Source organism: Microcaecilia unicolor, chromosome 14 (assembly GCF_901765095.1).
Source record: "Microcaecilia unicolor chromosome 14, aMicUni1.1, whole genome shotgun sequence".
In the NCBI taxonomy this organism is placed as follows: Eukaryota; Metazoa; Chordata; class Amphibia; order Gymnophiona; family Siphonopidae; genus Microcaecilia; species Microcaecilia unicolor.
The window spans coordinates 10,690,367-10,717,250 of record NC_044044.1 but is presented as its reverse complement, the minus strand read 5'-3'; the positions used below and the strand labels follow the sequence as shown (position 1 = coordinate 10,717,250).

Below are 26,884 nucleotides of genomic sequence, written 5' to 3'. Positions count from 1 at the left end.
TCTCTCCTGTTCCTGTGTGTCTGGACCCGGGTGATTGCATTAACGCGATAACCCATGTCCCGGTATACAGGAGCAGAAGAGTGACAAACTGAGGGAAGAGCAGATGCAGGAAGTAAGGGAGCGGGAGGGCACTGGCTACCTGGGGGGGGGGGGGGGGGGCAGGCCAGGTGTGGCCTGAGTGGGGGGTGGGGCATGGGCAGCCTGAGTGGGGGGTGGCGGCTGCAGCAGCCCTGCCCTGGGCCTGTCTCTGTCTCTCGGTGGCCCTGACCATGCTTTCTCAGAGGTCAAGCTTGGCTGGCTTAGGGTGTCTGCTATCTGCAGGTTACTGTGCTGGGACCCAATCTTTGGTTCAGTTACCTTCTCCTTCTCTTTGGGCTTCTTGGGGGAAGAAGACATTGGGTGTTGGCTTGTCTGCCCTTTTATGCTTCTCTCCACAATGTGCAAGCAGACTCCTCCTATCCTTTGACCGATAGGTAGGCCCTCTCCATTGCTGAATACTTTTCCGAGCTCTACTTAGGAGCATGCTCTCCAGAGTGTTCCTCAGTTGTAACCTAGACAACAGATTGCAGAGGCCTTTGCTACACATTTGAGTTTATTGTTGCATCTTTAATGATGTTGTTTTATGGTTTATAGTTTATATTGTTATTGTTGTAACTCATCTGCTTGAACCGGTAGAAAATAAATACAGCTGAATAGATAGTTAAAATTAGATGAAAATCTCAAAAATAAAGGCCCTGTACTCATGGACCCTAAATTCAGCTACTAGTTGTGTGCCATGATTGGGATTGTGGGTCCTGGCTGAATATCGACTGGGGACCTGCACAAGCTCCAGGAGCCAGCACGTACGGGTTGACCCAAGATATGTAATGCTGAGGCCTGGACGGAGCTCAGCATCAAATATTCAGGGCTGGTTTTACATACAGTAGTAGAATTTTTCAAAAACCCTGACTGCCGTAGGCTGAATATTGACTGTTTTTAGTGCCACTGGACCCACTTTAAGGAATGCTCTCCCCCTCCACCCACCCCCATGTCTAGAAACTTCATTTGAGAAATTTAAGTCAGATTTGAAGACTCCTCTTTTTCAGGATGCTTTCACAGAATATGTGCACACTTTGGTTTCTTTATTTGATATCAATTGATGGCTGGGATACAGAAAATAAAAAGAATCTAGAAACTTATAATATAATTATGTAGAAAAGGGCAGGAGGGTTGGCTTCTAAGACACACAGCTATATTTACTCTTCCTGCATTTTCCTTTAAGATTGTACCTTTTTCTTTTCCTTCACTGCTAATGTCTGTTTTTTAAACTTTTGTAAGCCACTCAGAAGGCCCTGCTTATTGGCGGGATAACAAACTTGAAACCTGAATGCTGCCTCTGCAGCATTTCCAGCTGTTACTGACCCAGGGAGTACAAGGCCTAAATCAGGAATAAAGCCCAGGCCTAGTCTCATGGCAGTATGCACTGTGTACAACACTGCTGTTGAGCCACTGCCTTGTCCCATCTGCAAAGCTGCTAAGTTACATGGAGGGATATATTTACTTCTGTTCGGTAAATTATGTTTTGGTTTTTTTACAGAAAAATATAGGATTGAAAAAAAGTTACGGAAGGCGTTGGTATTTCTGATAAAGTTCAAAACATGTCAGGACTGGTACGAAGAATTAACGTGGAACATGATATGTGCTGGCCATGAAGAAGGAGGACCTAACGCTTGCGAGGTTACATTTTACTTATAATACAGTTTGAGATATTGGATGTCACGGCCCAATGAGAAGAGATTTAAGGACCTAAATATTTATATGCTGGGGTGAGGGGTTATGACAGAAACATTTGAATACCTTTAAGATATAGATAGGGGAAGGGGATGAGATTTGTCAAACTGCCTTTCTATGGTTACACTCAAAGTGGTTTACGTTATATATGGGTATTTGTTTTTGTACCTGGGGCAATGGAGAGTTCAGTGACTTGCTCAGAGTCACAGGGAGCTGCAGTGGGAATCCGACACAGTTCCCCCTGGTTCTCAGCCTGTTGTGCTAACCATTAGGCTACTCCTCAACACATGGATTAGTGCACCTTAATAAAAGGACCCCATAATGTGCAGGAAGCAAAAAACTTTTTTCAGTGAAAAAAAGGTTTTAGAAGAGCTGATGATAATGGGTACACTCGTGAGTAACATATGGAAATATTTCTTCACAGAAAGGATGGTGAATGCATGAAACAGTTTCTTGGGGAAGTGGAATAGAATTCAAGAGGGCCCAGGATAGGTCTAAAGGATATTTAGTTGTGAAGAAGTGAGGGAAATATCTGAGATTAACTGGCACCTATGGCATTGTACTAGGATGTAAATTCAGAAGAAAATAGATGGATTTTTTCTGATCTTATCTATTCTATATTTCTAAGTAATTATTGTGCTTGTGTATTTACATGCATGTGTGCATGTGCATTTGCGTTTGATAACCCCTCCCCCCTACTAGTACAGCTAGGTGGATGCCTAGTGTAAGCCCAGTAATTTGGGAATAGGTAGGGTTACCATACGTCCGGTTTTACTCAGACATGTCCTTCTTTTCAGGACACGACCGTGCAACTGGGTGGGTTTAGCCGCCTGCCCGTTTGTCTGGATTTACGGAAAAACGGGCAGGCTGGCGGGCGGATGGGCAGGCGGGCCTAAGGGTGTCCTATCCTCCCATCCCCTCCTTTTACTGTAGTGCCTTGGTGGTCTAGTGACTTCTTTAGTGTAGGAAAGGGCCCCCTCTTTCCTGTCCGGAACGGCTGTAGACTGTCCTGCTGCTTCCTGGTGCCGATTCAAAATGGCTGCCGAGAGTTCAAGAGGCATCCTTGCAAGACTTCCACAGTTCCGCCAAAACAGGAAAGTCTCCCCTGAGACACACTGTGTGCCAGGGGATCCACTGCCACTGCTGCTGCTTCTCTTGATGAGCAGCAGCGGCCACAGCAAAACAAGAAAAGCAAGCACGGGGCTGCAGCGACCTTCTGGCATGCACTATCGGCTCTGCTGGTCCTCTGCCCCCCCCCAGAACGGGAAGTTGATGTCAGCGGGGGCAGAAGACGTCAGAGCTGACCGCGTGCTTGAAGGCTGCTGTGGCCCCGCGCGTGTTTTTTTGTTTTCCTGCGGCTGCTGCTGCTCATTGGGAGAAGCAGCAGTGGCCAGGAAACACTGGGTACTGGATGGAAAGGGAAGGGGAAGTGGAAAAGGGTGTGGAGAGAGAGGCAGGAGGTGCTAAATGGAGAGAGCAGAGGGGAGAAAATGAAAGAAGAGTGGGGACTCTGGATGGAACAGAGGTACAGAGAGAGAAATGAGTGGGAAGATGGGGAGAGAAAGAGGGGACATGGAAAAGGGCAGGAAAGAGAGAAGCTGATGGGGAGAAGAATGGGGAGAAAGGGGGAGATCCTGGTTGGTCAGATGGAGAGAGAAAGAGGAGAAATACTGGAAGGAGGGAGCAAAAAGGGAGTACACTAGATGGAAGGGTAGAGAGAGAAAGAGGACACTGGAAGGATGGGGAGAGAGAGGGAACATGCTGAATGGAAAGGGGTAGAGAGAGAGAGACGATGAAAGGATTGGGAGAGGGGGGTAGATGTTGGATGGAAGGATGGGGAGAGAAAGAGGGAAGACGCTGGATGGAAGCATAGGGATAGAGAGGGGAGACACTGGATAGAAGGATGCGGAGAGAAAGAGGGAGATACTGGAAGGATGAGGAGAGGCTAGAGAACTGGCTAGAAGGAAGGGGAGATTGGGGAGACACTGGAAGGAAGGATTGGCAGAAGGATGGGGCGAGAAAGAGGGAAGACACTAGATGGAAGGATAGGGAGAGAAAGAGGGAAGATGCTGGATGGAAGGATAGGGAGAGAAAGAGGAGAAGTGCTGGATGAAAAGAGGGAAAGAAAGAGAGAAAATGCTGACAGGAGGGTGCAGAAAGAGGGAGTACACTGGATGGAAGGGTAGAGAGAGAAAGAGAAAAGACACTGGAAGGATTGGGAGAGAGAGGGAACATGCTGAATGGAAAAGGATAGAGAAAGAGAGAGGATGGAAGGATTGGGAGAGAGAATAGATGTTGGATGGAAAGATGGGGAGAGAAATAGGGAAGATGGTGGCTGGAAGGGTAGGTATAGAGAGGGGAGACGCTGGTTAGAAGGATGCAGAGAGAAAGAGAAAGACACTGGAAGGATGGGGAGAGAGAGGGGGACAGGCTGAATGGAAAAGGGTAGAGAACCAGGGGCGTAGCTATGTGGGGCAATGGGGGCCTGGGCCCCCATAGATTTGGCCCTGGACCCCCCTGCTGATGACCTTCTCGAGCCCCCCCTCCCGCCACCAACCCGTCGTCTACCCCCCCCCCTCGCAGACGACCCTTTCGATCCCCCCTCCCGCCGTTAACCCTCCCCCGCTGCCGTCGCCTACCTTTGCTGGCGGGGGACCCCAACCCCCGCCAGCCGAGGTCCTCTTCTTCCCGCGCAAGGCTTTGTTCAGTTTCTGAGTCTGACATCCTGCACATTGTACGTGCAGGACGTCAGACTCACAGAAACAGAACGAGCTTCGTTCTGTTTCTGTGAGTCTGACGTCCTGCACGTAGACAGAAACTGAACGAAGCCTTGCGCGGGAAGAAGAGGACCTCGGCTGGCGGGGGTTGGGGTCCCCCGCCAGCAAAGGTAGGCGACGGCAGCGGGGGAGGGTTAACGGCGGGAGGGGGGATCGAAAGGGTCGTCTGCGAGGGGGGGGGTCAAAGTTGTTGGTGGTGGTGGCGGAGGGGTTAGGGGTTGGCAATGGCAGGGGTCAACAATAGCGGTGCTGGGGGGGCTAAAATGTGCCCCTTCACCTCGGGCCCTGGACCCCCCTCCCGCCGAAGTCTGGCTATGCCCCTGGTGAGAACTGACTAGAAGGAAGGGAAGATTGGGGAGACACTGAATGGAAGTATTGGCAGAGGGTAGATGGGTGGAAAGATGGGGCGAGAAAGAGGGAAGACACTGGATGGAAGGGTAGGAGAGAAAGAGGGAAGATGCTGGATGGAAGGATAGGAAGAGAAAGAGGAGACGCTGGATGGAAGGATGCAGAGAGAGAGAGTGAGACACTGGAAGGATGGGGTGAGAAAGAGGGGAGTTGCTGGCAGGGGCGTAGCCAGCATTCGACGGGAGCGGGGTCCAGAGCCCGAGGTGAGGAGGCACATTTTAGCCCCACCCCTGGCATCGCCACCGCCACCGCAACCCTCTCGACCCCCCTTCCTGCCGCTAACTCTCTCCTGCCGCGTACCTTTGCTGGCAGGGGACCCCAATCCCTGCCAACCAAAGTCCTCTTCTCTGCCACACAGCGTTGCTGACCCCCCCTGCCGCCGCCACAACCCTCTCGACCATCCCTTCCCGCCGCCAACCCTCTCTCGCCGCGTACCTTTGCTGGCGGGGGACCCCAACCCCCGCCAGCCGAAGTCCTCTTCCCGGCCGCACAGCATTGCCGAATGATCTGATCAAGTTTGAATCTGTTTCTGTGCATGCGTCTGATGTCCTGCATGTACAACGTGCAGGACGTCAGACACCCGCACTGAAACTTGATCAGATCATTCAGCAAGCAACGCCGCATGGCTGAGGAGAGAACTTCGGCTGGCAGGGATGGGGTTCCCCGCCAGCAAAGGTACGTGATGGTGGCGGGGGAGGGTTGGCGGCAGGAAGGGGGTGGTCGAGAGGGTCGCGTCAGGGAGGTCCAGGACCAAAACTACAGGGGACCATGCCCCCGTGGCCCCATGATAGCTACGCCACTGGTTGCTGGATGGAAAGGGGGAAAGGATAAAGTTAGTGAAAGAGTGGAGAATAAGAGGAAGGAGCATGGGGAGAACAACGGTTCCAACCAGAAACACAACAAAATCAGCACGAACATACCTGAATCTCCACTACCCAAACTGCAAAAGACTGAAATACAAATCAGCTTATGCATCCAGCTTTTCCTATATAAGCACACAACTATGGAACGCATTACCTAAGCCGTGAAAACAACGTATTACCACCTAAACTTCCGGAAATCACTAAAAACTAATCTGTTCGAAAAGGCATACCCTACCAACCCAACCTAAATACCTGAACCCTGCAACACAAGCGAAACCAAAGAGCATATGACAAAACACAACTCCCCCTCTCTATGATCTACTATTGTGTCTTGTACACATGAACCTTATTATACCATTACTCGCTTTGTAATTGTTATACCGGAACTGGCGATCGCCAATACGGTACTATGTAAGCCTGCAAATAGGTGGGGAAATGTGGGATATAAATGCAACATATAAATAAATAAATAAATAATGGGACAGACCAAAGGTCCATCAAGCCTAGCATCCTGTTTCCAACAGTGCCCAATCCAGGTCACAAATACCTAGCAAGGTCCCAAAAAAGTGCAAACATTTTATACTGCTTATCCCAGAAATAGCGGATTTTCCCCAAGTCCAATTTAATAATGGTCTATGGACTTTTCCTTTAGGAAGCCATCCAAACCTTTTTAAAACTCTGCTAAGCTAACCACCTTTACCACATTCTCTGACAACGAAATCCAGAGTTTAATTAAACATTGAGTGAAGAAATATTTTCTCCAATTCATTTTAAATTTACTACTTTGTAGCTTCATCACATGCCCCTTAGCCCTAGTATTTTTGGAAAGCGTAAACACACGCTTCACGTCTACACATTCAACTCCACTCATTATTTTAGAGACCTCTGTCATATCTCCCCTCAGCCGCCTTTTCTCCAAGCTGAAGAGCCCTAGCCGCTTTAGCCTTTCCTCATAGGGACGTCGTCCCATCCCCTTTATCATTTTCGTTGCTCTTCTCTGCACCTTTTCTAATTCCACTATATCTTTTTTGAGATGTGGCGACCAGAATTGAACACAATATTCAAGGTGCGGTCGCACCATGGAGCGATACAAAGGCATTAAAATGTCCTCATTTTTGTTTTCCATTCCTTTCCTAATAATACCTAACATTCTATTTGCTTTCTTAGCCGCAGCAGCACACTGAGCAGAAGGTTTCAACGTATCATCAACGACGACACCTAGATCCCTTTCTTAGTCTGCAACTCCTAATATGGAACCTTGCATGACATAGTTATAATTCCGGTTCCTCTTTCCCAAATGCATCACTTTGCCCCAGCACCATTACCTCCCGCACCAGATCATGTGCTCCACTAAGGACTAGGTCTAGAATTTTTCCTTCTCTCGTCGGCTCCTGTACCAGCTGCTCCTTAAGGCAGTCCTTGATTTCGTCAAGGAATTTTACCTCCCTAGCGTGCCCTGATGTTACATTTACCCAGTCAATATCGGGGTAATTGAAATCACCCATTATTATTGTGTTGCCCAGTTTGTTTGCGTCCCTAATTTCCTTTAACATTTCTGCATCCGTCTGTTCATCCTGGCCAGGCGGACAGTAGTACACTCCTATCACTATCCTTTTCCCCTTTATACATGGAATTTCAATTCATAGTAATTCCAAGATGTGTTTTGTTTCCTGCAGAATTTTCAATCTATTTGATTCAAGGATCTCCTTAATATACAATGCTACCCCTCCACCAATTCATAGTAACATAGTAGATGATAGCAGAAAAAGAGCTGCACGGTCCATCCAGTCTGCCCAACAAAATAAATTCATATGTGCTACTTTTTGTGAATACCCTACCTTGATTTGTACCTATCCTCTTCAGGGCACAGATCGTATAAGTCTGCCCAGCATTATCCTCGCCTCCCACCACCAGCCCCGCCTCCCATCACCGGCTCTGGCACAGACCGTATAAGTCTGCCCAGCACTATCCCCGCCTCCCAACCACCAGCCCCGCCTTCCACCACCGGCTCTGGCACCCAATCTCGGCTAAGCTCCTGAGGATCCATTCCTTCTGAACAGGATTCCTTTATGTTTATACCACGCATGTTTGAATTCCGTTACCGTTTTCATTTCCACCACTTCCCGCGGGAGGGCATTCCAAGCATCCATTACTCTCTCCGTGAAAAAATACTTCCTGACATTTTTCTTGAGTCTGCCCCCCTTCAATCTCAATTCATGTCCTCTCGTTCTACTGCCTTCGCATCCACTCTATCACTACGATATAATTTGTACCCCAGTATGACAGTGTCCCACTGGTTATCCTCCTTCCACCAAGTCTCAGAGATGCCTATTATATCTAATTTTTCACTTAGTGCAATATATTCTAACTCTCCCATCTTATTTTTTTAGGCTCATTTTTTTAGGCTCCTGACATTCGCATGTAGACATTTCAAACTATGTTTGTTGTTCCTATTTATGTCATGCTCAGTACTTGACACTATTGATTTGCAATCTTTTATCTAATTTTTATTTAAGGACACCTGATCTACTACGGTCTCTTTTGGAACCTCACTATCAGGATACCCTATCTTCCCTGTTTTGGTGATATCTTTGAAAAATACCTATCCCGAACCATGCGCTTTTGAGAGACTGTCGGCCTTCCCCCCGTTTCTAGTTTAAAAGCTGCTCTATCTCCTTTTTAAATGCCAATGCCAACAGCCTGGTCCCACCCTGGTTAAGGTGGAGCCCATCCTTTCGGAATAGGCTCCCCCTTCCCAGAACGTTGCCCAGTTCCTAACAAATCTAAAACCCTCCTCCCTGCACCATCATCTCATCCACGCATTGAGACTCCGGAGCTCTGCCTGTCTCTTGGGCCCTGCGCGTGGAACGGGTAACACTTCAGAAAATGCTACTCTAGAGGTTCTGGATTTGAGCTTTCTACCTAAGAGCCTAAATTTGGCTTCCAGAACCTCTCTTCTACATTTTCCTATGTCATTGGTACCCACATGTACCAAGATAGCTGGCTTCTCCCCAGCACTATCTAAAATCCTATCTAGGTGACGAGTGAGGTCCACCACCTTCGCACCAGGCAGGCAAGTCACCAGGCGATCCTCACATCCACCAGCTACCCAGCTATCTATATGCCTAATGATCGAATCACCAACTACAACAGGTGCCCTAACCCTTCCTTCCCAGGCAGCACTTGGAGACATATCCTCAGTGCGAGAGGATAGTACGTCCCCTGGTGGGCAGGTCCTGGCTACAGGAGTACTTCCTACTTCACCATGGTGATTCTCTCCTTCTAGGAGACCTCCAAGGTAGCACAGGGGCTCCCAGACTGGAGGTGGGACTTCTCTACAACATCCCTGTAGGTCTCCTCTATGTACCTCTCTGTCTCCCTCAGCTCCACCAAGTCTGCTACTCTAGCCTCAAGAGAATGGACACGTTCCCTGAGAGCTAGGAGCTCTTTGCATCGGGCACACACATATAACCACTCACCCACTAGGAGATAATCATACATGTGACACTCAATGCAAAAGACTGGTTAGCACACCTCTTGCTGCTGGACTGCTGACTCCATCTTAGTATTTTTGAGTTTTTCAATAATTTAAAACTTGCTACAGTATTAAGGATATTAGCCTAATATAAAAATGTATTTTAGTTTATATGGTATATTGTGTGATTTATTTAGTGTTTCCTTCTTAGATGATAATGAAATGTATTTAAAACTCTGTAAGCGCACTCCTTGCTTTTTAACCTAATTACAATAACTAACTGTAAATGAAGTGTTGTCCTAGGGGTGGGTGGGTGGGTGGGAAGACTAAATTAGATCCTGCCGTGCCTGCTAGAGGCTACAGGCTATGGTACAAAGTTCAAGTTTTAAAATTAAGGGAAAAAGACTATGGAGATTAGTTGATAAAATTTGTTTTTTATATTTTTATTCTGCCTATCACTAACCTACAATTCCTCTTTTAAACCCCAGTCTTTAAGTTCCCAAAGCACAAAGCAAAATAGTGTTCACTTACCAGAGAAATGTCCTCTCAGAACTCCTCAGAAAGAAAGTTCAGTGGGACCTTTCCTCTTTATATAGTTTTGAATCTAAGGGGCTTTTTTAAACTGTCTCTTTGAAGCGAACTCAGCAACCTATGCAAATATTCTACTTCCCCACACCTTAATTAACACCTAATTGAGGTCACTGGACGTGTTACCTCTCCAGCAACCAAAAAACAGAAAATAACTGCCTTTTAGAACAAGAGTTTTGGGCTGTTAAGTTTCTACCCCTAGAAAAGGTTTCAGTTTAAAACTATGGGGAAAATGCCTATTTCTAGAGAAAATTTTAGTTTAAAACTATGGGGAAAGGGTTGTACACTATGACAACTAGTTAATAACGCTTGCTTTTCTCTCTCTCTCTTTATTCCCCTCCTTAATACTCAACTAGGTCCTGCATGCTTTTCCCTCTCTCTCTCTCTCTCTCTCTTTTTATTCCCACTTAATAATAAACTAGATCCTGCAGTGCCTGATAGAGGCTGTCTGTTAATGCTGTGGTACAAAGTTCAAGTTTTAAAACTAAGGGGAAAAGACTATGGCGATTAGTTGATAAAATTTGCTTTTTATATATTTTTATTCTGCCTATCACTTTAAAGCCCAATTTTTAAGTTCCCAAAGCACAAAGCAAAATACTGTTCACTTACCAGAGAAATGTCCTCTTCTCTCAGAACTCCTCAGACCTGAGAGGGAACAATTCTGGCACCTATGATGATAAAATACAACTAGGATGGAGAAGGGTGATAGAGACAGATGCTGAATGCAGGTGGAAAGAGTGCAAGTTGAGGTGTTGTATGAAAGGGGGGGTAGATATGCAGGATGGAAGGGGCAAGAGAAGAGGACATAGTGATCAGAAGAGTGAAAACAGAGATGGGGTACTGAACAGAGGGGAGGAGAGAGAGAGAGAAAGAGAGAACATGCTGGAAGGGGAGAGTTAGCAAAAACTGGAGAATAATAAGATGAGGGAGATGGAACGCTGTAAATAGAAGGTAGAGAGGCAGAAAAATAAAAGGAGGAAAGCTGAAAGGAAAAGATTAAAGTCAGAGATGGATATAGGAGAAGAAGTGAAGACATGTCAGATGGACCTGGGGAACCTGGAAAGAAAATTAAGAAAAGAGAGAGGAAAGCAGAAACTACAGGACTAGCACAAATTTGAATAAAATGGCCAGACAGCAAAGGTAGAAAAAAAAATAATTTTTATTTCTTAAGTGTTGCATTGCTTGCAGCAACATTTTTATGCTTAGTTGCACGCAAATTAAAGCGGTTTACAATTTTTAAAAAAATTAAAAAAGAAAAAACAGGAAGGAACGCCATTTGTAGATGGGAAAGAATAAACTAACTTACCTTACAAACACTATCCCAATTATTCAAAGAACATACCCAAAAATATAGTCAGTGATATATCTATCTTACCAAATTCAATCACTAACCCAATCATTGAAGAAGCATAAAGACAGAAATCCAAACAAAGAGATTATACTCATATCAAAGTCAGATAAAACTCATAATTCACACAAATAAATCCATTCCTGACCTCCTGCTGCAGAGCCAACCCTGGCCTAAACATAGAAAGCCTGCTGAAACAAATGGGTCTTTAATTGTGAATAAAACAGAGTATAAGTTGTTTCAAATCGGAGATCCTGTGGTAGGGAATTCCAGAGAGCCGGTAAAGTAAAGAAAAAAGTGCTAAACCTTATAGATTACCTACAAATGCACTCAGTCTGCTGCCCTCACTATCTTTCTACCCTCATCTCCCCTTACGTTCCCGCCCGTAACCTCCGTTCACAGGATAAATCCCTCCTCTCAGTACCCTTCTCCACCACTGCCAACTCCAGGATCCGCTCATTCTGCCTCACCTCACCCTATGCTTGGAACAACCTTCCTGAGCCCTTACGCCAGGCCCCCTCCCTGCCCGTCTTCAAGTCTTTGCTTAAAGCCCACCTCTTCAATGCTGCGTTCGGCACCTAACCCTTACCATTCAGTGAATCCAGACTGCCCCAATTTGACTGCTCCTATCGGACCGACCGTTCACTTGTCTATTGGATTGTAAGCTCTTTGAGCAGGGACTGTCTCTCTTTGTTAAATTGTACAGCGCTGCGTAACCCTAGTAGCGCTCTAGAAATGTTAAGTAGTAGAAGTAGTAGTAGTAGATTCCCACCTGGCTTTAGAGGGGGGCAGGAGAATCTTTTAGGGGCCCTTTTACAAAGAAATTTGTGTGTTAAAGTTAAATTTTTTAATTTAACTGTAATTCTATGAGTAACCAGAGAAGTTGTTAAAGAAGAGGAGAAACAAGATCATAGCGGGATGCTCAACAAAGTAAATGTGCTGCAGTGTTTTGTAATGTTTATAATCTCTTGAGGTTATGCTTAGTAATCCCTGCATAGGTGACATTACAGTAATCATATGTGGAGTGAAGAAAAGCATAGAACAGAGTGCAGAATGCATTCTAATCCTTAAAAATTACAAATTGATCTCAACTAGCATAGAAAAGAGAAACCTGGTCTCACAACATGAGAAATTTGAGGGCCAAAGGACAGGGCTGAATCCAAAACGGTCCCATGATAATGAATCGATGGAACAGGTGAAATGTACCTCCCAAACAAAAATGGAGTGACCATTGGGGACATTAATGGTCCAATAACCCAGCAGGCCACTGTCTTCTTAGGGTTCAGAACTAATCTTGTTGACAACCTGCACAAAATCTAAGCAATGCTGAAGTGGCTGCAGGTCAACAGAAATCAGATTAGTGTAACAAAACGAAAAGGAAGTCCAGAATAAGAATAACAACTGATCCCCAGTGACTGGATGAGTAAAGCCAAAGGACTAACAAATTGAAAAGTTTAGGGGAGAGTACTAACCCCTGAGGAACACCACATGTCAGGGGAAAAAGGGCTGAACTAGAAGAAGTCTGAACCACCTGAAAAGATTGTTGTCCCAGAATAGAAAAGAACCAGTCCAAGACTACACAAGTGAAGAGAGACTGTGTAAGAGACGATCGTGATTAATGAGCTCAAAAGCTGCTCACAGATTGAGTGAAACTAACAAAGCAATTTTTCCTTTCTCCAAGTTACTAAGAAGTCCACTAATTAAAGCAATGAGAACTGTCTCCTTGCTGAAGGTAGCATAGAAACCACATTGGCGCAGGTGCAAGGCACTGGTGGACTCAATATAGGTAGAAAGCTGATCAAGGACTACTGACTCCATAATTTTGGAAAGAAAGGATAGATTGGAAACTGGGCAATAATTCTTAGACTGTAGAAGGTTAAGATCTGGCCTTTTCAGAATAGGCTTAATAAGAGCAGTCTTTAATGAGACAGGTACTTTACCAACCATTAAACTGTTGATAAGAGTAGAATTGAGACATGAGAGTAGCCCAATAGATGGTAATTTCAGCCAACTTGATGGATTAGGGTCCATTGAGCAAAGGGTACTGTGTAAATGCTTCACTAATTTAGTGAAAAATTGTAGTTAGCTAAAGTGTCCAAGGGAATTGGGCCCTAGATACTATCTGTGATGGGGAGGTAGTAAGGGTATTGAAAACTTTAAATAGTTGCTTCACACAACTAGATGCTTGCTGAGTCTGGTTAGAGTAAAATGATTGTTTTGCAGCATGCAATTGAGTAATAAAATACGACTGAGCATATCTAGCTATCCTCCTTGAAATCTGATTTACATTTTCGCCATTAGAGTTCAGCTCTACTGACTTGACGTTAACATCCTTTTAGACCAGCATGAAACCATGGTTGATGAGTAGACAACCAATGCTTAACCAATATTGTCAACTGCTTTAAGTTTAATTTTTGTCTACTTATTCATGTTTTAAGTTTGTGGGTTGCCTATTCTGTACTTTACAAGGGTCTATCTGTGTTCAGTGTTTATGACCGAGGCTGAGTACTCTGCATGGAATTGGTATGTAAAGATTTCTAGTAATCCAGCTTGTTCAATTTCCCAATAGACATATTGGTGTTCTAGGTCCCACTGCAATATTTACGTTGCAGCATTTTTCTTGTTGTTTTACTTCAGTAAATTAGTGGTTTTATAGCATAGTAGATTAGCTCTATAGGTTCTGAGCCCTTTGTTAAAATTCTGTATTATAGGTACTTAATATTAAGCTTGGTAGTGGAGAGGGTTTATGATGTTTTTGCTGCAATTACAGCAAAATCAGAACATTTTTGTATGGTGAGTTCTGGGAAAATGTCCTTTTCTGCTTTGCATCCATTCTTAGAAGAGGGTCTATGAGGGTTTCTGTAAAAACAAAATAGATGTTTAAATTAACAGCATGATGGTCCAGTACCCAGTGTCTGGGATTGGTGTTTTTTATATTAGATTTCCAAGCTACATAGTTACACTGCTACTATTTTTTATATCGTATTTATAAAAAATTTTCATAAGCAACAACAGAAAAAAAACAGATGATTGTCAAGAAGAGTCAATGTCTCCATAGTAGAAATCCAACTATGCCCCCCTACCCCCCCCCCCTCCATCCCTCTCGTCCCATCTCTTAGTCCAGACCACTTCTTAGCCTATTATTAATCACTCCCTTAAGCATTAAGGATACGGCTACAGGTAACTGGGGTCAAGGACTCCCAAAACGAAGACCAGGCATGCAAAACACTGCCTCCTGCTTGAGAGGCAAGGTCTGCGATACCTCTGTACTCCAAGGCACTAAGCTGTATCATCGATGACCGCCAATGGTAGATTTCAGGTGTCTCTGGCTGGAGCCACAAACTCAATCTTTTTGGCAATCAGCACCGTGTGCCTCAACAAGGGGCGATGAACTGGTCTGTGCCTTCGTACTGCAAAAGTATCAAAAAGTTGAAGGGGAGATGGTGTCCAACGTATATGCCATATCCAGGAGGCATGTCTGGCTAATTTGTTCCAGAACTCCAGAATCGCGAAGTCCAGAACATGTGTCCCAGGATAGGCAGCCTCCTGAGCACACTTTGGGCAACAAGTCACTGCTACTGTTAAGCATAACCAGCAAATGGAAAGATTTAGATTATATAGCCTGGGAATACAGTTCATTTCTTTTTCTTAGGGCAATGGCCTGGTGGTCATTCTGAGTGAGGGATCCTCCTTGCTCTCTGAGGAGGCCCCACTTTTAGGTGCTTTGGAGGGAGGTACCATATCTCATCCTTTGTCTCAGGCAGCAAATTGTCTTGAGCAAACCCTACAACAAAAATAATAAATGGATGTTAATCTTCCCCTGAGCAACCAGCACTCCTTACACAGCTTCAGCTTGCTGAGTTGATGGATTCCCATAGATGTCACTGCAAATATCACAGATCTTCCCTGCGTGACTCAGGAAGTTGATGCTGTGTGAGGCATTGCTCCTGCTGTCAGCTCTGGAGGGAAAAGGAGACATGGGGCATCTAGCATGATGGGCCAGCCATAAGACCAGAGGGCTTAACAAGAGAAGGTTAGGAAACAATGGAAGCAGGTGGGAGAGAGAGGATCCATTGTATTATGGAAGAACACAGGCACAAGGAGAGAGAGGACCAAGGATGAGTGGGCATGTAATGAAAGGGAGAGATGAGGCATTGGAGGGAAGGGGAGAGAGATGAGAGAGGTGGGGAAGACAGAAATGGAGGCAGGAAAATGTTGAGAGAGAAGGGGCAATGGGGGTGAGCTATCAAGGTGAGAGAGGAAAAATGGAAAAGGAGAGCATGGGGAAAGGTACAGGGGGAAGGAGAGGTGGGAAATGAGGAAAGAGGAGTGAAGGTAAGCCAAGAGGGAGAAGAGGTAGATCGAAGGTGGGGGAAAAGATGTGAGTGTGAAGAAGAGAAAGGAGAGATGAGAGGGTGGAGATAAAGAAGAGGAGGGAGAATAAGAAGAGATAAAGGGAGAAAATGGTGGTGAGAGAAGGGGGAGAAAAAAGAATAAAGATGAAGGAAAGAGGTAAAGGAAATGAACAGAAGGAGAGAAGTATGTGAGGGACGGGAAAGGGTGAGCACTAGGTGAGAAAGAGAGGACCAAGGAATGTGAGAAAGAGGGGAGAGGAGAATGAAAGAGTATGATCAGGATGAAGAAGTACCAAAGGGAAACAAAAGAAATAGGAAGGAAATGTACAAAAGAAGAAAGATGGCAGAAAACTAGTGAGAAGGATGAAAGAATAGAAAGGAAAATAGAAAAAGGAAGCTTAGAAATCAGAGCGAGAGAGGAAAAATAAAATAGAAAAGGCTGAAACTAGCTGGCCGGATTCTTTATGAATAGAAGACCCTTGAGACTTTCTTATGGGTTCTTTTATAACTTATATAAAAGTGTGGGAGGAATGATCATAATTTGTGAAATTGTCACTTTGGCTTGCTTCTCCCCATACCTAGCTTGCCTTCCTGTTGTCACCCCAACTATTTCTCTCTAGAGATGCCACTGGGGTGGGGGGAGGGATTGAGACAGAGAGAAGAAAGAGAGAGACCTGGGGAGGAAAAGGTGAGAGATAATGCTAGACTGAAGGGGGTGGGGGTGAGTGGAGGGAAGAGAGAGAGAGTGAGAGAGACCAGAAAAGGGGGGCAGAGATGCTGGACCATGAATGGGACAGAAATGAGAGACAGAGACTGGACCCTGAAGGGGGGAGTCATTGAACCAGTAGAGTGAAAGAATGATGCCAGCCTGTGGAGAAGGGAGGGGAGGATGGGCATTGTAGAAGGAAGGAAAGAGAGAGGTGACAAGCTGGATAAGCAAGGGGACAGGGACACAGAGAAGAGATGCTGGACACATGGAAGGGATAGGGACACTGAGAGGGCAGGTGCTGAACATGAAGGGAGAATAGAGATGGGGTGAAAGATAGATAGTAGACAGAGAGAGAAGAAATATCAAAATGACAGGAGAAAGAGAAACAAAGGTAGAAAAAAGTATTTTTTTTCAGAATTTATTAATTGTAATATGTCAGCTTTAGGAAATACACTCTTATATATAATCAACTCTTACTTTATCATGGACCTCAGCGGTGTCGCTCAATACTTCATTGCCCTTAAGCTTTACACATCCACCTCATCACAGGCCACAAGAACATAAGAGTAGCCATACTGGGTCAGACCAATAGAGTGCAGAGAGAAGTGGGAAGTGGACCAAGAACTTCAGAGACCAGGACAGATGAATCAAGACTACTACTACTACTACTATTTAGCATTTATATAGTGCTACAAAGCGTACGCAGCGCTGCACAAACATAGAAGAAAGACAGTCCCTGCTCAAAGAGCTTACAATCTAACAGACAAAAAATAAAGCAAGCAAATCAATTAATGTGTAGAGGAAGAGGAGAGGGTAGGTAGAAGCGAGAGGTTACAAGTCAAAAGCAATGTTAAAGAGGTGGGCTTTCAATCTAGATTTAAAGATGGTCAATAATGGGGCAAGACGTAGGGGCTCAGGAAGTTTATTCCAGGCGTAGGGTGCAGCGAGACAGAAGGAGCGGTCTGGAGTTGGCAGTAGTGGAGAAGGGAACAGATAAGAAGGATTGCACGGGAAGGGGAGTAGAGAAGGACGAGTGTGAAGAGATACTGGGGAGCAGCAGAGTGAATACATTGTCAGCCGCTCCTCCCGGCTGCGTAGTTGTCTCTCTCACTTATCCGTGCTGTCCGCTTCCGATTCCACACTCGTCCGTGCAGTTCGCTCTCACTGCCACACAGTTCCGCTTGCAAGGCGGTGCAACACAGTACCACTTGCCAGTCTTTTAAACAAAGTTCAGCTAGTTAGACTTTAAACTCAGTTCTGCTAGCCAGGCTTCCAACCCAGCTCGGCTAGCCAGACTTCCCACAAAGTTCAGCTAGTCCGGCTTTGAACACAGTTCCGCTAGCCAGGCTTCAAACCCCGCTCGGCTAGCCAGACTTCCCACAAAGTTCAGCTAGTCAGGCTTTAACCACAGTTCTGCTAGCCAGACTTCCCCACCCCGCCCTCTTCAGCAAGGCCTCAAAGCCGTTCAGCTTAGCTAGGCTTTTAAAGATCCACCACCCTCACTTGTCAACACTTTACCTCTTGACAACCACCCACCGGATCTCTCCTGACTATTATTCCTTTCTTGATACTTTGGGCTCTTCTCTAGAAGTCACTCCTCTTCTCCAGCCACTTCCTCTCCCACCTCCATTTCCTCTTCCACACCTTCTCCTCCTATCTGCTCCAACTCCTCCCATTCCATCCCCCCATTCTCCACCCCCTCCCTCAGGTGTTCCACCCTCTCCTCAGCTGATTCCATCTCCCAATCAGCCCCCTCTCCTTTCCTCTCATGTGGCTCAGGTCCTCGTTTGTCCTCCTCTCTCCTATTCTTCCAGGCAGTCTCCAATCTGTGTTCTCTACGCTCCTGCCTCCTCCCCTCCCGCAATGCATTCTGGGATCTGTAGTTTTTCCACTCGGGCTTTTCTCTCTTCCCCCCTGCATTCTGGGCTCTGTGGCTTCTCTGATTCTCACATACCCCCCTGCTCAAAATATTGCTAGTCCTTTCCCTTTTACCACTTTCCCCATCCAGACTAGCAATCCTGGACAACACATCCACATGTTGCAATAACTTCCCCGCCCGATGCTCAATATAATACTGGAAGGGCTGTAATGCCAAATACCACCTCATGAGTCTAGCATTATTGTTCTTCATTTGCCCTAACCATTTTAAAGGAGCGTGGTCAGTAATCAGTTTAAAAGGGCGTCCCTCCAAATAATACTGACACTCCTGAATAGCCCACTTAATGGCCAGACACTCCCTCTCAATGGTGGCGTACCGAGTTTCATGAGGCAGCAGCTTCCGGCTTAAATATAAAATTGGGTGTTCCTCCCCCTCATGTACCTGGGATAATACAGCACCTAACCCCACACCTGAAGCATCTGTATGCAACACAAAAGGTTTCTCAAAGTCCACCGTTCTAAGCAGGGGTTCCTCACACAATGCTAACCGTAAAGCCGAAAAGGCTTGCTTCTCTCTCTCTCCCCATCTAAGCTGATTAGGTCTATTCCCTTTCAACATGTCTGTCAATGGAGCTGCCAGAGAGGCAAAGTGAGGAATGAACCTTCTGTAGTATCCTATTAACCCCAGAAACCCTCTCAAACCTTTCTTGGTGGTGGGCAATAGAAATTGGCGGATACTCTTCACCTTGTCACACAAGGGTCTCACCTGTCCATTCCCCACTTTATATCCAAGATACTTAACCTCCCTTTTTGCAAAATGACATTTTTGGGGATTCAGCGTTAGTCCTGCTTCCCTAAAAGACTGTAGTACCTTCCTCAGCTGTACTAGATGAGTTTTCCAATCAGTACTATGAATGATAACATCATCTAAGTATGCAGCCGCATACTCCTGATGCGGCCTCAAAACCCTATCCAGCAGACGCTGGCAGGATGCCGCTGCTGAATTCAATCCAAAAGGCATCCTCTTGAACTGAAACAGCCCAACCGGAGTACAAAATGCTGTCTTCTGACGAGACTCCAATGAAAGGGGAATCTGCCAATATCCCTTTGTTAGATCTAAGGTAGACAAGAACTGTGCAGGCCCCAGCCTGTCTATCAGCTCCTCAATACGGGGCATAGGATAAGCATCAGGATGGGACAGGGCATTAACTTGACGAAAGTCAATACAAAAGCGCCACGTCCCATCCGACTTTGGCACCAGCACCACCGGACTAGACCAGGGACTCCCTGACTCCTCTATCACCCCAAAATCCAGCATTTCCCTCACCTGCTTGATTATTTCCTGCTGTTTAACTGGTGATAACCTATACGGTTTCTGTCGCACCACCCTCCTTTTTTCTGTAATCACATTATGAGTTATCAGATGTGTCTCACCAGGGCAAGACGTAAGCACATCTTGAAATTCTCTCAAAAGAGCCTGAATCTGTTCCTTCTGTTGCTTCTCTAGCCCTTCCCCCACCACTGGCTCTTTGGGGCTAAAGATTTCCGAAATTTGAGGCCCTAAGTCTTCCTCCTCTTCCTCCCATACCTTCCCCACAAAGACCTTCCTCTCTATCCAAGGTTTCAACAAATTAACATGATAGGTTTGATTTTTCCCCCGTTCATTCCTCACTTCATATGTCACGGGCCCCAACTGCCTCTTCACTGTACAGGGTCCCCTCCATCTACTAGTAAATTTATGAGGACCATCCGGGATCCTGACCAGAACTTTATCCCCTTCCTCAAATGACCTTTCCTGAGTCCCTTTATCATACCTCTCTTTCTGATACTCCTGGGCTCTCCTGAGATTTTCCCTAGATAACGCCCCTAATCTCTGTAACCGCCCCTTTAAGTCATACAGATATGAGACCACTGTCTTATCTTCCTGCCCCGGTGGGACCCACTGTTCTTTTACCATGTCAAGCACCCCCCTCGGAGCTCGCCCATACATCAGCTCAAAGGGCGAAACCCCAAGAGAGGACTGAACACATTCTCGGCTCACATAAAGAGCAAACGGCAGGAGTTGGTCCCAATTTTCATAGTGAGAGCCTAATCCTTTCCTCAACAAGGCCTTCAAGGTTTTATTAAACCTTTCCACTAGCCCATTAGTTTGGGGATGGTATGCCGAGGTGTTAATATGAACAATACCAAAAGCTTCCCATACTTGGGTAAGTGTGCCCGACCTGAAATTCGTTCCTCGGTCAGTCAATACCTCCCTAGGAAACCCCACCTCACAAAACAGCCTAATAAGCTCTGCTGCAATAACCTTGGCTGATAGAGTACGCAGAGGTACTGCCCATGGGAACCGCGTAGCCATATCCATGATCACCAGAATATACATAAACCCTCTTGGGGACCTAATAAGTGGGCCTATAATATCCATAGCAATTCGCCCTAATGGAACCCCAATCCGAGGAAGCGGATGTAAGGGTACTGGCCCTGGCCCCCTTTCCGCCACCTTCTGACATAACCCACAGGAATCACAGTAAGCCTCCACCTCCTTATACACCCCAGGCCAATAAAACCGACCTAGCGGTTGTTTTAAGGTGTTCTGAGTCCCTTTATGTCCTCCCAATGGGTGATCATGGGCTACTCGTATTATCACCTCCCGAAACCCACGAGGGACTAATAACTGCTTCACCAACGGCTCCCCTTCTCTGGCTTTTGTTACCCTAAACAATAAGCCCTTCTCAATAATAAAAGCTGGTCCCTGTGTCCTTCTCCCTTCTTCCCTGGCCCTCTCCCATGCATACTGCAGTGTAGGCAGGGCCGTGCCTAGGGTCTCTGGCGCCCCCCTGCAGACTATCAGTTGGCGCCCCCCCCCCCCCCGGTGAAAATGATCGCTCACCACTTGCTACACTGACAGGAATTGTCAGCAATATTCTTAGAAACAAATTGCTATACATTGCAAAATAAGATAGCAGATGTAAATTCTCAAAGTAGACATATTCCAAACGCTAAAATGAAAATAAAATGATTTTTTTCTACCTTTGTTGTCTGGTGACTTTCTTTTTCCGATCATGCTGGCCCAGTATCTGAGTCTGCTGCTATCTGTCCTCTTAACTCCATTTCCAGGGCTTCCTTTCCATTTATTTCTTTACTTTCCTCCTTTCTTCTTCATTCTTGCTCTAGATCCATTTCCAGCAATTTCTTCTCTCTCCCTGGGTCCTGTCCTCCCATCCATGTCCATCCTTGTCCCTCTCTGCCCTTCCCTCCTCCATCCATAGCCAGCAATCCTCCTCTCTCCTCTCCCCTCCATTTCCAGCAAATTGTCCTCTCCCTGGGCCCCCATGTCCATCCTTGTCCCCCTCTGCCCTTCCCTCCTCCATCCATAGCCAGCAATCCTCCTCTCTCCCCTCCCCTCCATTTCCAGCAAATTGTCCTCTCCCTGGGCCCCCATGTCCATCCTTGTCCCTCTCTGCCCTTCCCTCCTCCATCCATAGCCAGCAATCCTCCTCCCCTCCCCTCCATTTCCAGCAATTTGTCCTCTCCCTGGGCCCCCATGTCCATCCTTGTCCCCCTCTGCCCTTCCCTCCTCCATCCATAGCCAGCAATCCTCCTCTCTCCCCTCCCCTCCATTTCCAGCAAATTGTCCTCTCCGTGGGCCCCCATGTCCATCCTTGTCCCCCTCTGCCCTTCCCTCCTCCATCCATAGCCAGCAATCCTCCTCTCTCCCCTCCCCTCCATTTCCAGCAAATTGTCCTCTCCGTGGGCCCCCATGTCCATCCTTGTCCCTCTCTGCCCTTCCCTCCTCCATCCATAACCAGCAATCCTCCTCTCTCTCCCTTCCCCTCCATTTCCAGCAAATTGTCCTCTCCCTTTACGCGATTCGCGAACCGCTTAGCACTGCTTAAAAAAAAAATTACACATCAGCAGGAACAGGCTGCTTCAGCCAATCCCAGGGGCCTTCCTTCAGCGTGTTCCGCCCAAGGGCTGAAGGAAGGCTCCTGGGATTGGCTGAAGCAGCCTGTTCCTGCTGACGTGTAAATTTTTTTTTTAAGCAGTGCTAAGCGGCAGCGCGGTTCGCAAATCGCGTGAAGGGGGGTGGGGGGGGTGGGACGACGCGACGGCAACGAAGAGGAGAAACAAGAGAAGTGCTGCGTGTGCCGGTAAGCTGCTCAAAGGCACAGGGGACGCCGTCAACACTGCCAGGTGGGGACCGGAGCCGGTTTTAAAGGTCATGGTTGGGCTGGGGAGGCTTAGCCTCCCCAAGCCTCTTATACAAGGCGCCTATGCCTCTGCTCTTTCCTCCGCACCCTGGGGCCTTTAAATCTTTTACTTCCGGTCGCAGCAGCGTCAGTGAAAGCGGAGCGCTGCCGACATCTCCCTTCGCGCTCTTGGTTCCCTCAGTGTCCGCCTTCTTCTAGAAGGCGGGACACTGAGGGAACCAATGAGTGCAAGGGAAGGGAGACGTCGGCAGCGCTTTCACTGACGCTGCTGCGACCAGGTAAAAGATTTAAAGGCCTCGGCGGCGCGGGGCGAGAGTAAGCACCGCGGCGGCGCCCTCCAGAGGTGGGCGCCCCCCTGCGGCGCTTACCCCGCTTACCGCATCGGCACGGCCCTGAGTGTAGGGTCCGATTCCTGTTCCTTAAGAAAAGAAGGAAACTGCTCCAACAACTCCCCGGGCCTTTTAGGGAAGTCCTCCGTGTGCCTCATTCCTTCCAACATCTGCGCTCTCCCCCTACGCGCTAGTTTTTTTTACCCTTCCTTCCCCCCGCGTCTTTCCGGGCCTCTCTAACACATCATCATGAAAGGGAAATATCTGTGCTAATGCCTTCCCTCTATCCTTCTGCTCCCTCTCCTGAGCCCTTGTAACCACCAACCCCTCCTTCTCCCTTAAACAGTGAGAAAAAGCAGGCCAGTCTCTTCCTAAAATAAGATCCTGAGGAAGACAGGGTAAGATAGCCACCCAGATCCAGTGTCTACCCAAAGGCCCTGTTATACTAACTCGCTGCAAAGGGTACTTAGTTACTTCTCCATGCACACACTGAATGCCTACCTCTTGCCTGTTCTTGTTCAAACACCCTTTCCCCTTTCCTTTTATTCTCTCCCACAAACCCTGGGACAGCATCGTTTGATCAGCTCCTGAATCTAACCAGCCAGTGACCTTGACCCCCAAGATCTCTACCGTCTGCTTAAGCTGCTCAGCCACTGCACCCTGAGAATAAGAGGTAAGCCCTAACTTCGAAGCACAGTCCCTTCTCAAGTGCCCTTTGCATCCACACCTATAACACACCCTCTCCTCAGTAGATGAAGGCTTAAACCCCAAGCTTAACTGCCTCCTTTCACCTAACTGACCTCCCTTTTCACCACAATGCTGGGACTCTAAGAAATTCTCCATACTCCTGACTGCTTCATCCAGGGTCCCACACCCCTTCCTCACTAGATCCACCCTAAGAGCATTAGGCAAAGCTTCTCTGGTTCTAGCCACTTGCCCGCTAAATCTAAAAGTTTTTGCAGCAGTGCTCTAGGTGTCTCCCCCTCTGTCCACCTCCACTCCCGAAATCGCCTCCTATAAGTCTGACGATTTAGCCCATACCTATCCAGAATAGCTTCTTTCAGTTTCGCATAATCAGCTATTTCCGGGGTAGGGAGCGCCCGAAAAGCAGCCAGAGCCCTCCCAGATAGGGCGGGTGCCAACCTAATGGTCCATTGCTCTTGGGGCCAGCCGGCTGCCGTAGCCACCCTTTCAAACGCTCCCAAGTAATCCTCAATATTGTCTGCGTCAGTTAGCTTACCCCAAGGCAGCCAGTTTACCCCAGGAAGCACAGCAGTCCCCGCTCCTTCCTCCACACGGATGGGCCTCAAGTTCAGTCCTGCTCCCTGCAGTCCGCCTCCACTACGCAGCAATTCTTGAAATAAATCCAAAAGTGGCTGTTGCTGGGCTCGGGAAGCAGCTAACGAGTCCTCCAAAAGTTGATGAGCCATTTCCTGCTGCTTCTGAAATTGGTGTGTCATAAACGCAAACAGTTCTTTGGGATCCATCTTGTCCACCGGCTCCAGGGTATCTGCGGGGAAACAAAAAAAAACAGCCACCCAAGTGCGGACTTTCACAAAAATCTTTTATAGTTCACAGGCCCTGTGCCTCCCCGTTTATTATATCCTCCCTCGCCTCCTCCCTAGGTACCCTTTACCTGGGTAGGCGAGTAATGCGCCTTTGTCAGCGTTGGCCCCCTCGACGGGCTTCAGGAATCTCCCGGCCACCACCACCTCGCTCTGGTTACTCGATGGGTCAGGTCTGGCACTCCCTCGGCCTTCCAGGGGCCTCTCCTCCTCCTCCGTGAAGGTTCACTGTAATCCCACCACTGCCACCATATGTCAGCCGCTCCTCCCGGCTGCGTAGTTGTCTCTCTCACTTATCCGTGCTGTCCGCTTCCGATTCCACACTCGTCCGTGCAGTTCGCTCTCACTGCCACACAGTTCCGCTTGCAAGGCGGTGCAACACAGTACCACTTGCCAGTCTTTTAAACAAAGTTCAGCTAGTTAGACTTTAAACTCAGTTCTGCTAGCCAGGCTTCCAACCCAGCTCGGCTAGCCAGACTTCCCACAAAGTTCAGCTAGTCCGGCTTTGAACACAGTTCCGCTAGCCAGGCTTCAAACCCCGCTCGGCTAGCCAGACTTCCCACAAAGTTCAGCTAGTCAGGCTTTAACCACAGTTCTGCTAGCCAGGCTTCCCCACCCCGCCCTCTTCAGCAAGGCCTCAAAGCCGTTCAGCTTAGCTAGGCTTTTAAAGATCCACCACCCTCACTTGTCAACACTTTACCTCTTGACAACCACCCACCGGATCTCTCCTGACTATTATTCCTTTCTTGATACTTTGGGCTCTTCTCTAGAAGTCACTCCTCTTCTCCAGCCACTTCCTCTCCCACCTCCATTTCCTCTTCCACACCTTCTCCTCCTATCTGCTCCAACTCCTCCCATTCCATCCCCCCATTCTCCACCCCCTCCCTCAGGTGTTCCACCCTCTCCTCAGCTGATTCTGAAACAGGTGGGAAATCAGGAGACGAAAGGCAAATTTTGGTTCCAAATAAGGCAACTTTATTGCTAGCAAGTGAACAGCACCGAGTAGCCTCGGGACACTGTGTGTCATAAATCATCTGACGCTTACATTTATACTTCCCTACTGGGCCTGCGCATTTGGCCCCTTACACGTCACAACTGTCATGCGCAGTAAACATTTGTAGTTCTTACAGTACAAAATTGTAGTCCCAGTACGTACACACGTCATAACACTGAAATGATACTGGCAAGAAAAACGAAACTTAGCAGCTTATTCTGTACACACAATGCTCCTTTCTAGCACAGGAGATAAGGTGCGGCTCAGGAATGCAGGGGGGTGTCAGCACCCTCCAAGGTCGCCTATTCAGATGGCGTTGCTACGTGCAAGCTGGTCTTGTATAGGCCTTGCAAACTACTGTTACAAGCTATATATCTAATAGCCCTGCATTCTGTCTGTACATTAGTAAACAGCAAACTTGTCTTGTTAGTAAACAGTAAAACTGGATAAGGCACAAATGTCCAGTGCAGTAATAAGGTGTGGCCAAACAGCCAAAAGCAGAGGTAGAGTGCATAAGTAAAAGTCCATCAGTAGGCACAAAACATGAGGTTGTCCTGTTGCTCAGTAGTATTCAGGTAGTACCGGCGTTCCACTCCTTCATTCCCCCCTTTTGATACTTGAACATCCATTCTGGTGGAGAGTATCACCTCCATAAACCCTGAAAAGGAAAGAAAGGACAAGGATAGTTAGCGAGGGAGGCAGCAAGCGAGCCCTAAGCCCTTGCGCAGCCGGTGGTTGCTTCGCCGGGGTTGAGACGGAGGGCCCCTAGTGGAATCCCCCCCCCTTTGTAGCCGGTCTTTTGCTGGCACAAGGGTGATGGCCCATTTAGTGACTCAGGGGGTTCAAAGTGCACATCAGCCACAAGGTGCTTCATCGTCAGCTTCATCAGACTGGGGAATGGGGGAGTACATCTGGAGAGCCATAAGTTGGGCAGCAGCACGGCGGTCAGCGATGCTTTCCATGGTGGAGCGGAGACACCTGAAAACTAAGGGAAGAGACAAAGGTATTATTAGGCAAGACAGCAAGAACAGGCCACCCATGACGAGGAGGCCTTGCAGGCTCCCGGAGGTTGGGAGCCAGCTGGTGAGGGAGGAAGTCCAATCCCACGCACTGTTCCAGGTCTGGACGGGGACGTGGGCTAGTTTGACCATCCGGTCAGTTATCTCTCTGATGACATGGCTCTGGTCATCAATCTGTAAGCAGCAATTACTGAGGTTAAACTTGCCACACACCCCGCCCTCCTGGGCTAAGAGGTAGTCAAGAGCCAAGCGATTTTGGTAGACGGCGGTAATGAGCTTAGTGTTCTGTCGAGCTAGGATATTGAGGGCCAGGGCAGAATCGTTAGTGAGGATTTCGAGTACGGCCTGTAGGCGAATAATGCGATTTAGCATGTAGATAGGGGTGCGGTACCCGTATGTACCATCTTCAGCCCATGTGGCCGGTCCATAGTAGTGAATGATACGTTCAGGCGGCCACTCGTTGTCCTTCCAGTCTCCAATCTGTACTTTGGGCTTGATGATTGGGAAAGACCGTTTTCGTCGGGTAGGGTTATCAGGCCCCTTTTCCACGTATAGGGGGATACCCAAAGTTTCGCCGACTTGTATGGGCAGAAGGAAA

General features: G+C 47.4%; 1 protein-coding gene across 1 annotated transcript in view; it reads left to right on the top strand.

The window, feature by feature from the left end:
* Positions 1-26,884, top strand: part of LOC115458271 (serine protease 55-like) — a 71,394-nt gene that overhangs the window by 28,598 nt on the left and 15,912 nt on the right. The window contains exon 4 of the mRNA XM_030188135.1: positions 1,577-1,716. Coding sequence (XP_030043995.1) covers positions 1,577-1,716 — 140 coding nt within the window. The remainder of the gene's footprint in view (positions 1-1,576; positions 1,717-26,884) is intronic.